At 43.8% G+C, this 12500-nt stretch overlaps 1 protein-coding gene across 6 annotated transcripts in view; it reads right to left on the bottom strand.

Annotated features, from left to right (window-relative positions):
- LOC147020432 (serine/threonine-protein kinase RIO1-like) overlaps nucleotides 1-12500 on the bottom strand; it is a 56253-nt gene that overhangs the window by 8460 nt on the left and 35293 nt on the right. For all 6 annotated transcript variants that reach the window (XR_015061834.1, XR_015061833.1, XM_085895744.1 and 3 more), the window contains exons 2-3: nucleotides 12419-12472; nucleotides 709-843 (exon numbers count right to left, since the gene is read on the bottom strand). Coding sequence is in view for 4 of the 6 variants with exons in the window: in XM_085895744.1 (XP_085751870.1) it covers nucleotides 709-843; nucleotides 12419-12472 (189 nt within the window). In the remaining 2 variants the exon portion in view is untranslated. The remainder of the gene's footprint in view (nucleotides 1-708; nucleotides 844-12418; nucleotides 12473-12500) is intronic.

Raw genomic sequence — 12500 nt, 5'->3', positions numbered from 1 at the left:
GGCGTCGGTGAGTACAATTGACGAGGAGGCTTCACGGCAGCCTTTAAACCTTGGCATTGAATATTGCCTCACAAATTGCCTGACATACGTTTCCCACTAGGTGAGAGAGCAGCTTGGCACCATTTTGGGCACGTCGACACGGGCAAGACGAAGCATCTCGATTCCATTTCCATAAAGACCATCTCTGGACCAAGCTAAGTGCCAGAATAAAGGGAGGATTTGCTTTTCTTTCATTTCGTTTCCCCCTTATCTGCAGTAGAGTCTGTGTGTGGAGGCGCCTCGACTTTTGGTTTAATTTACTTCACGTTATTATTATTATTATTATTATTATTATTATTATATTTTGAATTACCCTTGTAAATATTTATATTGACAATAAATCCCCACATTTATTTTAAGTTTATGTGTCTGTGTATTTGTCATGGGGTTCAAGTATAAACCCTTTGTGCTATGCTATCCATTTGTGCTTCCATGTGCCTCCATCGCTCCGCCAGTGCTGTGCCCTACCCCTCCCCTACGACTTATAATCTCTGAGGATGAATGTGTCTGCCTCCGAAGGAAAACCGTTCAGCTATCCGGGCGAGCTGGTGTTAATCGCCTGTCCACCACAATTGGGTGTGGGGGTTTAACCTAACCGCCAGACCCATGACAATATGTATTACTTATGCCTCGTTTTCCAAAACATATGAGAACTCTTGCTTTGCCTACCTTTTTGTCAATCTCTGACTCCTTGGGCCTGTCCTTTGGGTGCACATAGGACTCTTCCTCTTCTGAAGCAGAAGAATTATTGTTCTCTGAATCTTCTGACTCTTTGTTCTGGCTGGTCTCAAATAGGATTGGCACCTGAAAACAAACAAAATAATTTGCTACCTTTCAAAAACCAAAAGGACATAACTGCATTGTATGCTGAGCATTTCACCTTGTACCCAATCTTCAATTAATCTCTATGAAAATGGCAGAATAGAAATTTCGCAAGAAGTGCAACAAATGAAACAATCTTTCTCATAACAATGGGCCATTGTATTAAATTGAAAAATACAGCAAAAATACAAGTGAGTTTTTTATTTACAGTGCACATGGAAAGTCCACACCCCTTTCAGTTTTTTCAACTTTTGTTTCCTTAGAGCCTGGAATTAAATTGCATTTTACCAGAATTATTTCCACCTTTACTTACACAGGTCTATTGTCAGGTCAGGTTAGATCTGTGACCTGCTACAGGTACCATGTAAACCTGTACTAACCTGTTCCATGGTCGGGTTGTCGGCGACTAGACAGTCTCCCCCCCCCCCCAACAGGTCTTCTGGAGAGGAGGGTGTTTGGATATGGACACCCAGCAGGATTAAAAACAAAACCTGTTAAAGGGCAGAGGAGCTCCTTGTGAGCCAACGGCCATCCATATCTAGTGCCCAACTGTGTCTGCGGACGTCCTCCTGCAGTTGGGTTACTTTTTATAAGGAGGTTGGTGGCAGGATTTGCACTCTGGCCACCATAAAACCCTTCATTCCGCAAAACACAAAAACGCAAAAAAATCTGAAAACCCACTCCGTGGGAGTACCTCCTGTGCAGCTTCCCTTCGCAGGGCAGCTCAACGGATGACGGGATTGGGGCAAAGCCTTCGAGACCCCCAATCTTTGATGAAAGGAGGGAAACCACGGGGTAACATCCCTGGGTCAGATTGTGGGAGAGTGTGTCGGAGTGGTACTTAGGTGTCGTCCACCAGACGGCAGTCTCCTTGGGTTAACCTGTGGTGGTCCCTTCAGGTGAGTGCCTGGAATGTCCTATCCCTAAGAGAGGATGATCACCTGTCTCTGTTATCATCTGAGCTCAAGCGTTTGGACATCGGTGTTGCAGCACTTTCTGAAGTTCGGAGACAGGATTGCGGCGAGATAATGGTGGGTGGCTACACCTACTATTGGTCTGGTCGCTCTGATGGTTACCATACTCAAGGAGTTGCTGTAGCTGTGTCCAATAAGCTGACCCCAATGATAATTGAGGTAACACCAGTCAACGAGCGTATTACGAGACTAAGAATTCGTCACTACTTAGGTGTCATTTCCCTGGTCTCTGTCTATGCTTCGACTGAGGTGAGTGATCTCACCGTGAAGGATGCATTCTATGCCACGCTCGACTCTGTGGTTGATCAGTGCCCTAGACGAGATACAGTTCTAGTCTTGGGGGATTTCAATGCATCGATGAATTGATAGGGATGATTATGAGACATGTGTTGGTCCCCATGGGTCGGGAACTATGAACCAGGATAGCACTAAGTTCCTTGACTTTGCAAGAAGTCATGGACTTAGGGTGGCTGGTTCATGTTTTCAGTGCCCACAAGCTGATCGCTGGACTTGGTATTCCAACGCTGGTGGTGTGGCAAAGGAGATTGACCATGTCATCGTTGACGGTCGCTGGAGGATGATCCAGAACTGCAGGGTCTACCGGAGTGCTCAGTTCCTTAATACTGACCACCGGCTTGTTGTAGCAACTCTAAAGCTGCCCTTAAATCCTGGAGAATGGTAACATCCCAGCTGAGGCTGGATCTTGGCAAGCTCAAGGATGAGAGAGTAGCTGAGGAGTTTGCGAACAGGCTGAGTGGACATTTGGGGTGTCTGAGTGCTTTGGGGGGTCCTGAAGAGTTGTGGAGTGCCTTCAAAACCACCGTCCTTGATGTTGCCGGTTGATGTCTTGGAACTCACCACAGGGCAAAGAAGAATTTTGTCTCTCAAGGGACACTGGATACCATTGACCAGAGTCACAGGGCCAGGCTGAATGGCAAAGCTGAGCTGTTCAGGGAGCTGAGGCATAAAACAGTACGTGCACTAAGGGTGGACAAGGAGGCCTATGTGCGAGGAATCTGTGAGGGGGTAGAGCATCACCTGTGGACAGGTGATTCTCGTCCCGCTTAGAGGGGAATTCACACATTGCGTTCATCCAAGCCCATCCCTCGGAGCACTGCAGTTCGAGCAGAGAGTGATAGGCTCTTGACAGAGGAGTCTGAAGTGAAGGCCCGCTGGCCCGGTTACTTTGAGCGGTTGTACCAGGCTGATCCCCCAGCTGTGGAGTTGGACGTCAAGAGTGTTACAATCCCTGTTGCTGACCTTCCAATCAACTGTGGTCCACCTTCGCATGTGGAAACACGGGCTGCGGTGATCCGCTTGAATCGGGGTAAAGCTCCAGGGATCTGTGGCATCCATGCTGAACTTCTCAAGGCTGGTGGAAATGCTGCACTCGTGTCGTTGCATGCAGTTTTGTGCTCTGCCTGAAATACAGGCATCATCCCAACTGATTGGAAGAGGGGCCTTGTTGTCCCTCTCTGGAAAGGGAAGGGTGATTGCCAAGACTGCAACAACTACCGAGGGGTGACGCTGCTCTCAGTGCTGGGCAAGGTCTTTGCTCGGATAATTCTTGATAGGGTTCGCCACCATCTGCTTGAGCACCAGCCTCCAGAGCAGTCAGGCTTTACACCAAAGAGGTCAATGATTGACCGTGTCCTTGCTCTTAGTGTCCTCACCGAACGCAGATTAGAGTTTCGGCAGGGGCTGCTTGCAGCCTATGTTGAACTCAGTCAAGCGTTCGATTCAGTGAATTGGGATGCCCTCTGGAGGATTATTGGTCTTCGTGGGGTGCCAACAAAAATGATCGATCTGATGTCTGAACTCTACTCTGGTTCTGAGAGTGCTGTGAAGTGTGGTGGTACAATCTCTGACTTATTTCCAGTTGTTACTGGAGTTCGTCAGGGGTGTGTGCTGGCCCCCACACTTTTCAGCACTTGTATGGACTGGATTTTAGGGAGGATGTCGGAAACATCAAGCTGCGGTGCATCGTTTGGGAATGTCAAGATCTTGGACCTTAATTTCGCAAATGATGCAGTCATCTTTGCGGAGACTTTAGATATCCTTTTGGGGGCCCTCGAGGTGCTGAATGAGGAGTCAGAGCCACTGGGATTACGGGTTTCTTGGGTCAAAACTAAGATCCAGGCTTTCAATGACATCTTGGATGCTGCTGTCCTGTCTGTGTCTGTTTGTGGTGAGGATGTTGAGGTCGTGGAGAGATTCACTTACCTTGGCAGTGATATTCATGTCTCTGCTGGCTGTGAGTCAGAGGTCAATAGACATCTGGGTCGGGCCTGGGGAGTCATGGATTCACTGGATCATGGGGGGCGCTGCCGGTACCTGTGCGGGAGGACGAAAGTCCGAGTCTTCAGGTCCTTGGTGCTTCCAGTCTTGCTCTGTGGATGCGAGACTTTGACTCTAACCAAGGATCAGAGACGGAGGCTTAATTCCTTTTGTACCAGGTGGAAATAATAACGTGGAGGAAATAATTATCTTTATGTATTCTAAATTGTAATTGTGCTGGTGTTTTTAAAAAATATAAATGTATGCTATAAGTCGAATGCTTCAACTGTGTTCCTTCCCTTTGGCCAAGAGTATTTTGCCCTAAATGTTGATAAAAATGTGTTGTTGTGGAGCGGTGTGACCTGGGCTGATAACAGTGCTTCTCACCTAGAAGCCACGTATGCAGTTAAAGTTAACAACCCCTCCACTCTCCCATGAAAGTATAAATGCCTTGAAATGTAATCTTGTTTTAGTGCAAGCACGCGTGATGTATGGCATCTCAGTGGCTTGTACTCCTTGGGACTGACCAAGTACCAAGTCATAATAAAACTCTCTGATGTAATGTACTTAAGCTGTGGAAAGTTAATTAATCGGGTTGGTTTTATGGTTAACTAAAAGAGTAAGATTAAATAAAATAGAACAAATAATATTGCAACAAATGGGGGTTCTGTTTGTTCATTGTGTGAAGTGTACGAGGGATACATTTAAAACTGAGTCGGCTAGACGTTAAGCCCTGCAAGTTAAATAAGATTCCACAATCAACCAGCAAGAATTCTACAACGATCACTACAAGGTTCAAGGTGAAAAATCCACATCAGTTGGTGCTGGTGAACGGAGGTGCTTAATCTGCTGGAGGAACGACAAGTGCTTGAGCAGAGGTAAGCAGAGAGCGTTCCTCGAGGGTGGGCTGTCTTAGCGGGTAACGCATTCTCAAACAAAGAAAAGTACATTGTCAGAGAATTTTATTGATAGAAAGAAGAGGAGTAATTAAAGTAAGCGATAAGTGTATATATAGTTGTTTTTAGAAAAGTGCTGGAGGAGAAGAGGAGTGCAGAGGGCACAGTGCAAGAAGAGGGTCGACGAGGAGCCAGAGAAGTAATTAAATGGGCATGACGAAGCGACATTCCACAGACCGCGCAGAGGACGCACGAGATATATGTTTGCATTGATACAGACCGGCTGAGAGAGAGGGCGCGGACGTGCGAGATATATGTTTGCATTGATACGGACCGGCTGAGACAGAGCCCGAGGACACGGCTGAGCGTGGCCAAGATAGGGTTAGAAAGGATAATGGTTCAGTGGAAAATAGATAAGTATTATAAGTTACAATTGTCAGAGTTTGTAAGAGTTATAAGAGTTACCTGTTTGTTCATTGAACTCCCTGGAAGTTTGTTTGCAGTGAGGTTGTTATATTATATTGTGTGGAGGTTTTACGGATTTGTAAAAGCAATGATTTGCGCGAAACCTTTTGTAGAGTGCAGGAGACGATTGACCGGCTGGGAGCGCGGCTGGTGATTTGCATTGAGATGCATGTGTTGCTGAGTGAGTGGAGAAATGAAACTTGTGCGAGTCCAATAGATTTCACTGCAATGAAACGTGCTCTATTGGGACTTGGCTTTGAAACCGGTTTGAGAGGTGTGTGTGTGTGTGTGTGTGTGTGTGTGTGTGTGTGTGTGTGTGTGTGTGTGTGTGTGTGTGTGTGTGTGAGAGAGAGAGAGAGAGAGAGAGAGAGAGAGAGAGAGAGAGAGAGAGAGAGAGAGAGAGAGAGAGAGAGAGAGAGAGAGAGAGAGAGAGAGAGAGAGAGAGAGAGAGAGAGAGAGAGAGAGAGAGAGAGAGAGAGAGAGAGAGAGAGAGAGAGAGAGAGAGAGAGAGAGAGCTCGATAGGTTATTAGAATCATGCGTGGTGGTCAAGATGGCCGAGTGCCGTGTCTCAGCGAGGCAATTCGATCGAGCACGTAAGAGGGTTGCAGGTTGCAGATCCGTCACGGGTCACGTGACGCCGCGGGTTTTTGCAGACAAAAGCCTGAGAATTGTCCCATTCATGGACTACTTATCGTGAGGGTCTACGAGATGAATGATAGCACTTTAGAAGGTTTAAGAACGTCCTTCACGGGTTTCTGTAAAAAATTCTGATGAAAAATAATGTTTGAAGGTTTTGTAAAAATATTTGTCACGTGATCGTACGCGATCACAAGCGAGTCTATGAGACGCAATGTTCGTGAGTGTGCATGTTGAAGCCATGACAGAGTTATGCCAAACTGGAGTTTTGCCTGTCTTAGAGTTTTTTTCTTCCCACCAGATGTGGAGAGAACTTCCTGTTCCTTGTTGCTTGGTGTTTGTGGCGCACCCTCTCTACTGAATCTGTTTAAAGTGAAGTCCATTTTGGAAAAAAGTGTTAAAGTTTAATTTTAAAGCCATAGGGATTTTGGATAAATTGGGAAATAACAATTGTGAATGTGGAATATATTCGGAAGGTGAAGTCTTGGGAGGTGAGTCCTCACTGGCATTGTGAGGAAATTTTGTGATTACTCAACGTGGCAGGTTCGAGTGCTGGGCAAGCTGTGTGGACGTGTCAGAAATGTTTCGAAGAATTTGATCTGAGTTGTAACCATTGTACTTCAAAGATGTGATTTAAATGTAGAAACATGATTTTGAATGATTTTTAAAAATGATTTGATGATGTTTAGCACGTGGGGGCGATTCACGGATAATAGATGATGCCCTCGGATGGACGTTGAATTCGGCGTGACGTTTTTATTCCTCTGTGAATTTTAATGTTGCCTGAACTAGTGCTGGGAAGGCAATGGCAAACAACCCAGTGTAACCCTTTGATCGATTCAGTCAAGGTAAACTTTGTAAGATTTAATTGGATAGATGCTGAAGATTTCATTTTTTGATTTATTGATTTTAAAAGAAAATATTTTATTGTTTAGACAAAAAAGCTGTTTAAGAAAGATTGGATGTTTATTATTCTGAAGTTTAAGATGCCTTCCCCATGACTGTAATAAAATTTGGGAAGGGTCTAGCTCCATGTGTGAACGGAGTGTTTGAGCTGCAATTTAAATGATATTCGCCTGATGAGAAATTTGACAAATTTGACAATTTTTAATTGTTTTGATTAAGGAAAGGGATTAGTATATTGAGAAGGTCAGAGGAAGTGATAGATGGTTTGTGAATGTGAGTTGGAAAATGGCAGCATATTGCTGTTTTGGTGAGAGAGAAGTGGATAGATGGAAAATGTCAGAGATTTAAAATGTCGATGGAATTCAGAGTGGTGATAATAGAGATTGGTTAAACATTATTTTTGAGATATTTTAGTTCCATTTCAACATGAAAAAAATGGATGCTCACCAGGTTAATGAAACTATGTTTGCCTTTGATGTTGTTTAAACTGTTTGGAGAGATTTTGTAACAATGTTATCAAAGTTCTTGTTTTGAAGATGTCATGTCATGGCAACTAAATGTCATGGCCGAGCAGAGTGGAACAGTAAGCAAATGAGGGTTGTGCGGTAACTGTGTGAGTTACTTTCAGACTAAGCTCATAAAAAATACCTTGTTAATCTGTTAATTGAGGATAGGGAAAAGTTACTGAGAGTTGAATCAAGATAATAAAATGGCAGTTGCTCTGGAACTAATTGTGAATGAAACTGTAAATTGTTTAGCATATGTGAATGTTAAAATGGTAACTGTGCAAAATCGAATCGATTTGGATTCGGTTCTTGAAGAAATAGATAACTTTCATATTTTGGTATAGATGATGGAATATTTTTGTGAAAATAATTATTGATTGCAAATTGAAACCCTGATAAAGACTGTTTGCTTTTACATGGAAATAGCAATTGAGATGAATGTTTTGAATATACATACAAATGAGATTTCTGTATGTTTTAGCATGTGGTTTGGGAAAAAAATAATAACAAGGAAAAGGGATAAAATATTGATATGACATATAATGCAAGTTGAATGCTTCTGTAAGAACCTGTCAGTCTTGTGGAAATACATGAACCCATGACGTTTACATGATGACATGTTTAATCGATGCTTAACTTTGATTTTGTTTATTTCGGAGTGTTGAGTGCAGTTAAACCATGCAATGTACAATTTCGTCTAAATGAAGCTTGAAAGAACTTCCACCAAAAGATTGGACGATGGGGAGAACCCAGATTTGGGTGATTGGGCATTCAACACGTGATCATGAAACTACCCCTTTCCTGAGGAGATAAGATGAGAAATGTGAAAAAAAGAAAGAAAGAAAAAAACCCACTGAGGAGAAGGTGGAGCAAAGTCTTAACGTCGGCGTTGTGAGGTGCCTGCCTGGAGGAATGTCTGCTCTGCAAATACATCATGAACTCGTTGTGGTTGGTTCAATGCACGACGAAGTCCTGGAGGTCCACACGGTGAGTCCTCTGCAACATGTGTTCAATGGTGCAAATGGGGGCTCGTGCTGCCACTGCGACTGCATCTAATGTGCACAGCTCGCTTGGTGAATCAAACCTGATTGCACAAACTGCTGCTGTGAGGCCCCAGGCTCTGTTGGGGCTGGATCTCTGTTCACCTCTCGAGTCCTTTTCGTCTCCTTCAACCCAGTGTCAGGCCCAAGCTCGTACTTCCCAACATCTACCTTCTCCTCAGCTCAAGGAGTGCTTCGACTGTGTTTCCCCTTGGGTGCTGCTCTATCTACACCCTGACCTGTTTATCTTCTGACTTTGGGGAGCATGTTTTTCAATGTGTGACACATGCTGATGAACAGGCCATAAATTAAATGGAAACGCTCTTACTTTTCTGAGACTGAGCACTCACTGCCATTGTTGATTGAACTTGAGTAATGAATATCTTTTCTCCTTCAGGAATGGGATATGGTAATCATGTGTAATATAATTATTCAAATTTTCCTTAGAAGGAAAAAACGGGGGACTGAGGAGGAAATAATTATCTTAATGTATTCTAAATTGTAATTGTGCTGGTGTTTTAAAATATATAAATGTATGCTATAAGTCAAATGCTACAACTGTGTTCCTTCCCTTTGGCCAAGAGTCTTTTGCCCTAAATGTTGATAAATATGTGTTGTTGTGGAGCGGTGTGACCTGGGCTGATAACAGTGCTTCTCACCTAGAAGCCACGTATGCAGTTAGAGTTAACAACCCCTCCACTCTCCCATGAAAGTATAAATGCCTTGAAATGTAATCTTCTTTTAGTGCAAGCACGCGTGATGTATTGCATCTCAGTGGCTTGTACTCCTTGGGACTGACCAAGTACCAAGTAATAATAAAACTCTCTGACGTAATGTACTTAAGCTGTGGAAAGTGAATTAATCGGGTTGGTTTAAAGGTTAACTAAAAGAGTAAGATTAAATAAAATAGAACAAATAATATTGCAACAAATGGGGGTTCTGTTTGTTCATTGTTTTTAGTGTACGAGGGATACATTTAAAACCGAGTTGGCTAGACGTTAAGCCCTACAAGTTAAATAAGTTCCCACAATCAACCAGCAAGAATTCTACAACAATCACTACGAGGTTCAAGGTGAAAAATCCACATCAGTCTCATCAGAGAATCCTTGGTTATCGCTGGTCAGATTTTGTGTCCAACGAGCGGTTGCTGAGAGAGACTCGGATGAGATTTGTTACCTGCATGGTCCGTGAGCGTCAGTTGCGGCTGTATGGACATGTGGCTCGTTTTCCTGACGCTGATCCTGCTCACCAGATTCTCTCAGCAAGGGAGTCTCGTGAGTGGAGGAGGCCGATGGGCCGACCACGTGCCTCGTGGTTGCAGCAGGTTGACCAGCATCTCAAGGAGATGGGGATGGGCCTGGCATCTGCCTGGGGGAACGCCAGAGGGGGACCCTTGGAGTACCGGCGGAAAGTGGACGCAGCGATGCGCTGTTCTGGCACATGCTCCCATACCTGACCTTACTTACACATCATAACCCACAACTTCCAAATGAAAAACAAATTCAACAAATTTCAGAAAATAAATTAAAAATACAAAACTAGAATATCTTCATTGGATAAGTGTCAACCTTCTTAAGGTAATACTTGGTGGAAACACCTTTGACTGCAATTACAGCTGTGAGTCTGTTGAGGTAGGTCCCGACCAACTTTGCACACCTTGATTGGGAAATATTTGCCCATTCTTCTGCACAAAACTGTTCAAGGTCAGTCAAGTTGGGTGGGGAGCGTTGATTGACCGCAATCTTCAAGTCATGCCACAGATTTTCGATTGGATTTAGGTTGGAACTCTGACTGGGCCACTCAAAGACTTTTATATTTTTGTTCCTTAGCCACTCCAGTGTAGCTTTGGCTGTGTGCTTCAGGTCGTTGTCATGCAGAAAGGTGAACCTCTGTCCCAATTTTAGCTTTCTTGCAGAGGGCAGCACGTTTTCCTCAATGATTTCTCTGTATTTTGCTCCATCCTTTTTCCTTTCTATCCTGACAAGTGACACAGTCCCTGCCAATGAGAAACATCCCCATAGCATGATGCTGCCACCACCATGCTTCACAGTAAGGATGGCATTCTTTGGGTGATGTGCTATGTTGGGTTTGCACCAAACATAACGTTTTGCATTTCAGCAAAAAAGTTCCATCTTGGTTTCGTCAGACCATCAACTTTTTGCCACATGGCTTTTGCCAAATGGGCAGAACCTCCAGATATATCTCAAACAGGACTGAAGGTGGGCTTTTTAGGGTAATGGCTTCCTTCTTGCCACCCTACCTTACAGACCAGACTCGTGGAGTGCTTGGGATATTGTTGTCACATGCACACAATGACCAGTCTTTGTCATAAAGGCATGTGGCTCTTTCAAAGTTGCCATTGGCCTCTTGGTGGCCTCTCTGATCAGTCTCCTCATTGCTTGGTCATCCAGTTTGGAGGGACGGCCTGATCTCGGCAGTGTCTTGGTGGTGCTATTCGCCTTCCATTTCTTAATGATTGTCTTGATTGTGCTCCAAGGGATATTCAAGGCCTTTGACATTTTATACCCCTCTCCTGATCTGTGCCTTTCCACAACTTTATCCCAAAGGTCTTTTGAATGCTCATTGGTGCTCATGATTGAGTGTTCACTGTGAAATGCTCCACCCAGCAGAGGAAACTTACAGGAACAGCTGATTTTGTTCTGAAATAATCAGAATCACTGCAATTTAACACAGGTGGAGGCCAATTTGCCTGGTGTTGGCTTACTGGCTGGGGTAGTGAGCTTGGGATTCTCTGGTCCTGAGTTAAAATCCCCCTTGGCTGTTGAATTAATACCAGGTGGGGTTGACTCAGCCTGTCATCCTTCTGAGGTTGGCAAAATGAGTACCAGCGTCAGAGTGGCGACCCATCCAGGATTGTGCCCAATTGCCCAGGAGACTTAGGCAGCACCAACGCTCTGCACAGAGTATGGTCCCAATGGATGGATGGAGGCCAATGAACTTGGTGTGTAATTTTGAAGGTGATTGGTTACACCTGAGCTAATTTACCATTGCTATTCTCAGTGGGGTGGACACTTATCCAACCAAGATATTCTAGTTTTATATTTTTAATTAATTTTCTGAAATTTTGCAGAATTTGTATTTTCACTTGGAAGTTATGGGTTATGATGTACTAGCTGAAGTACCCGGAAGTACCCGGTACCTGAAGTACCCGTCTCCTGAAGAACAGAAAGATTTGCGATTTTACTTGTGAGCTCCAACTAAGTTAAAATTTACATCAAAATTATAACCGTTCTTGAAGTAAGAATTGGGAGACGTGTATTATGAAACGGCATACCTCAGAACGCCTCTGTCGCTGTTGACGTGCGCGTGCAGTTCGAGAATTCAAATTTGTTCGCTTTCTCAGTGGCATAATGTTTCGGGTTTCAAAGCTGTTACAACAGGAGGAGAATGTGTATGTTTAAAAAGTCAACGAATACGAACATTTTGTATTTCAAAAAACCCTAGCGTTTTTAACCATGAAGCCTTTTGTTACGATTAATACGCTGGCGCACGATTCGAAAATAACATCACGTTAAACCACCCTCCAGGAATTTTATGGGAAGCCACTTAGCGCATCCTGGAGCTGAATGTTCGGTCTATATGTGTGTAAAGTTTCATCAAGATCGGTTCACTGGTCTAGGAGCTTATTGGTTACAAACAAACAGACAGACAGACAAACAGACAGAAGGACTGCCATTTATGTAGTAGATAAATAGAGGTGGATAAAGTCTGATTTAGTGCAATTTAATTCCAGGGGATGAGGCAACAAATGGTGAAAGGGGGTGTGGACTTTCTATAAGCACTGTGTCATGTTGGCTTTCAAAAGCCTAAAGTGTTATGAATGCACAGTACTTACTTTCTGGGCACCTGTTAAATCTTTCTTCAAACCTGTTAGAGTTTGGTAAAGAATCTGAAAAAAAAATTATATCAAAGAAAAA

This window comes from Eptatretus burgeri, chromosome 9 (genome assembly GCF_056783735.1).
Source record: "Eptatretus burgeri isolate ZD-2024b chromosome 9, Ebu_testis_v1, whole genome shotgun sequence".
Lineage (NCBI taxonomy): Eukaryota > Metazoa > Chordata > Myxini > Myxiniformes > Myxinidae > Eptatretus > Eptatretus burgeri.
This window is presented reverse-complemented; position numbering and strand designations above follow the sequence as displayed.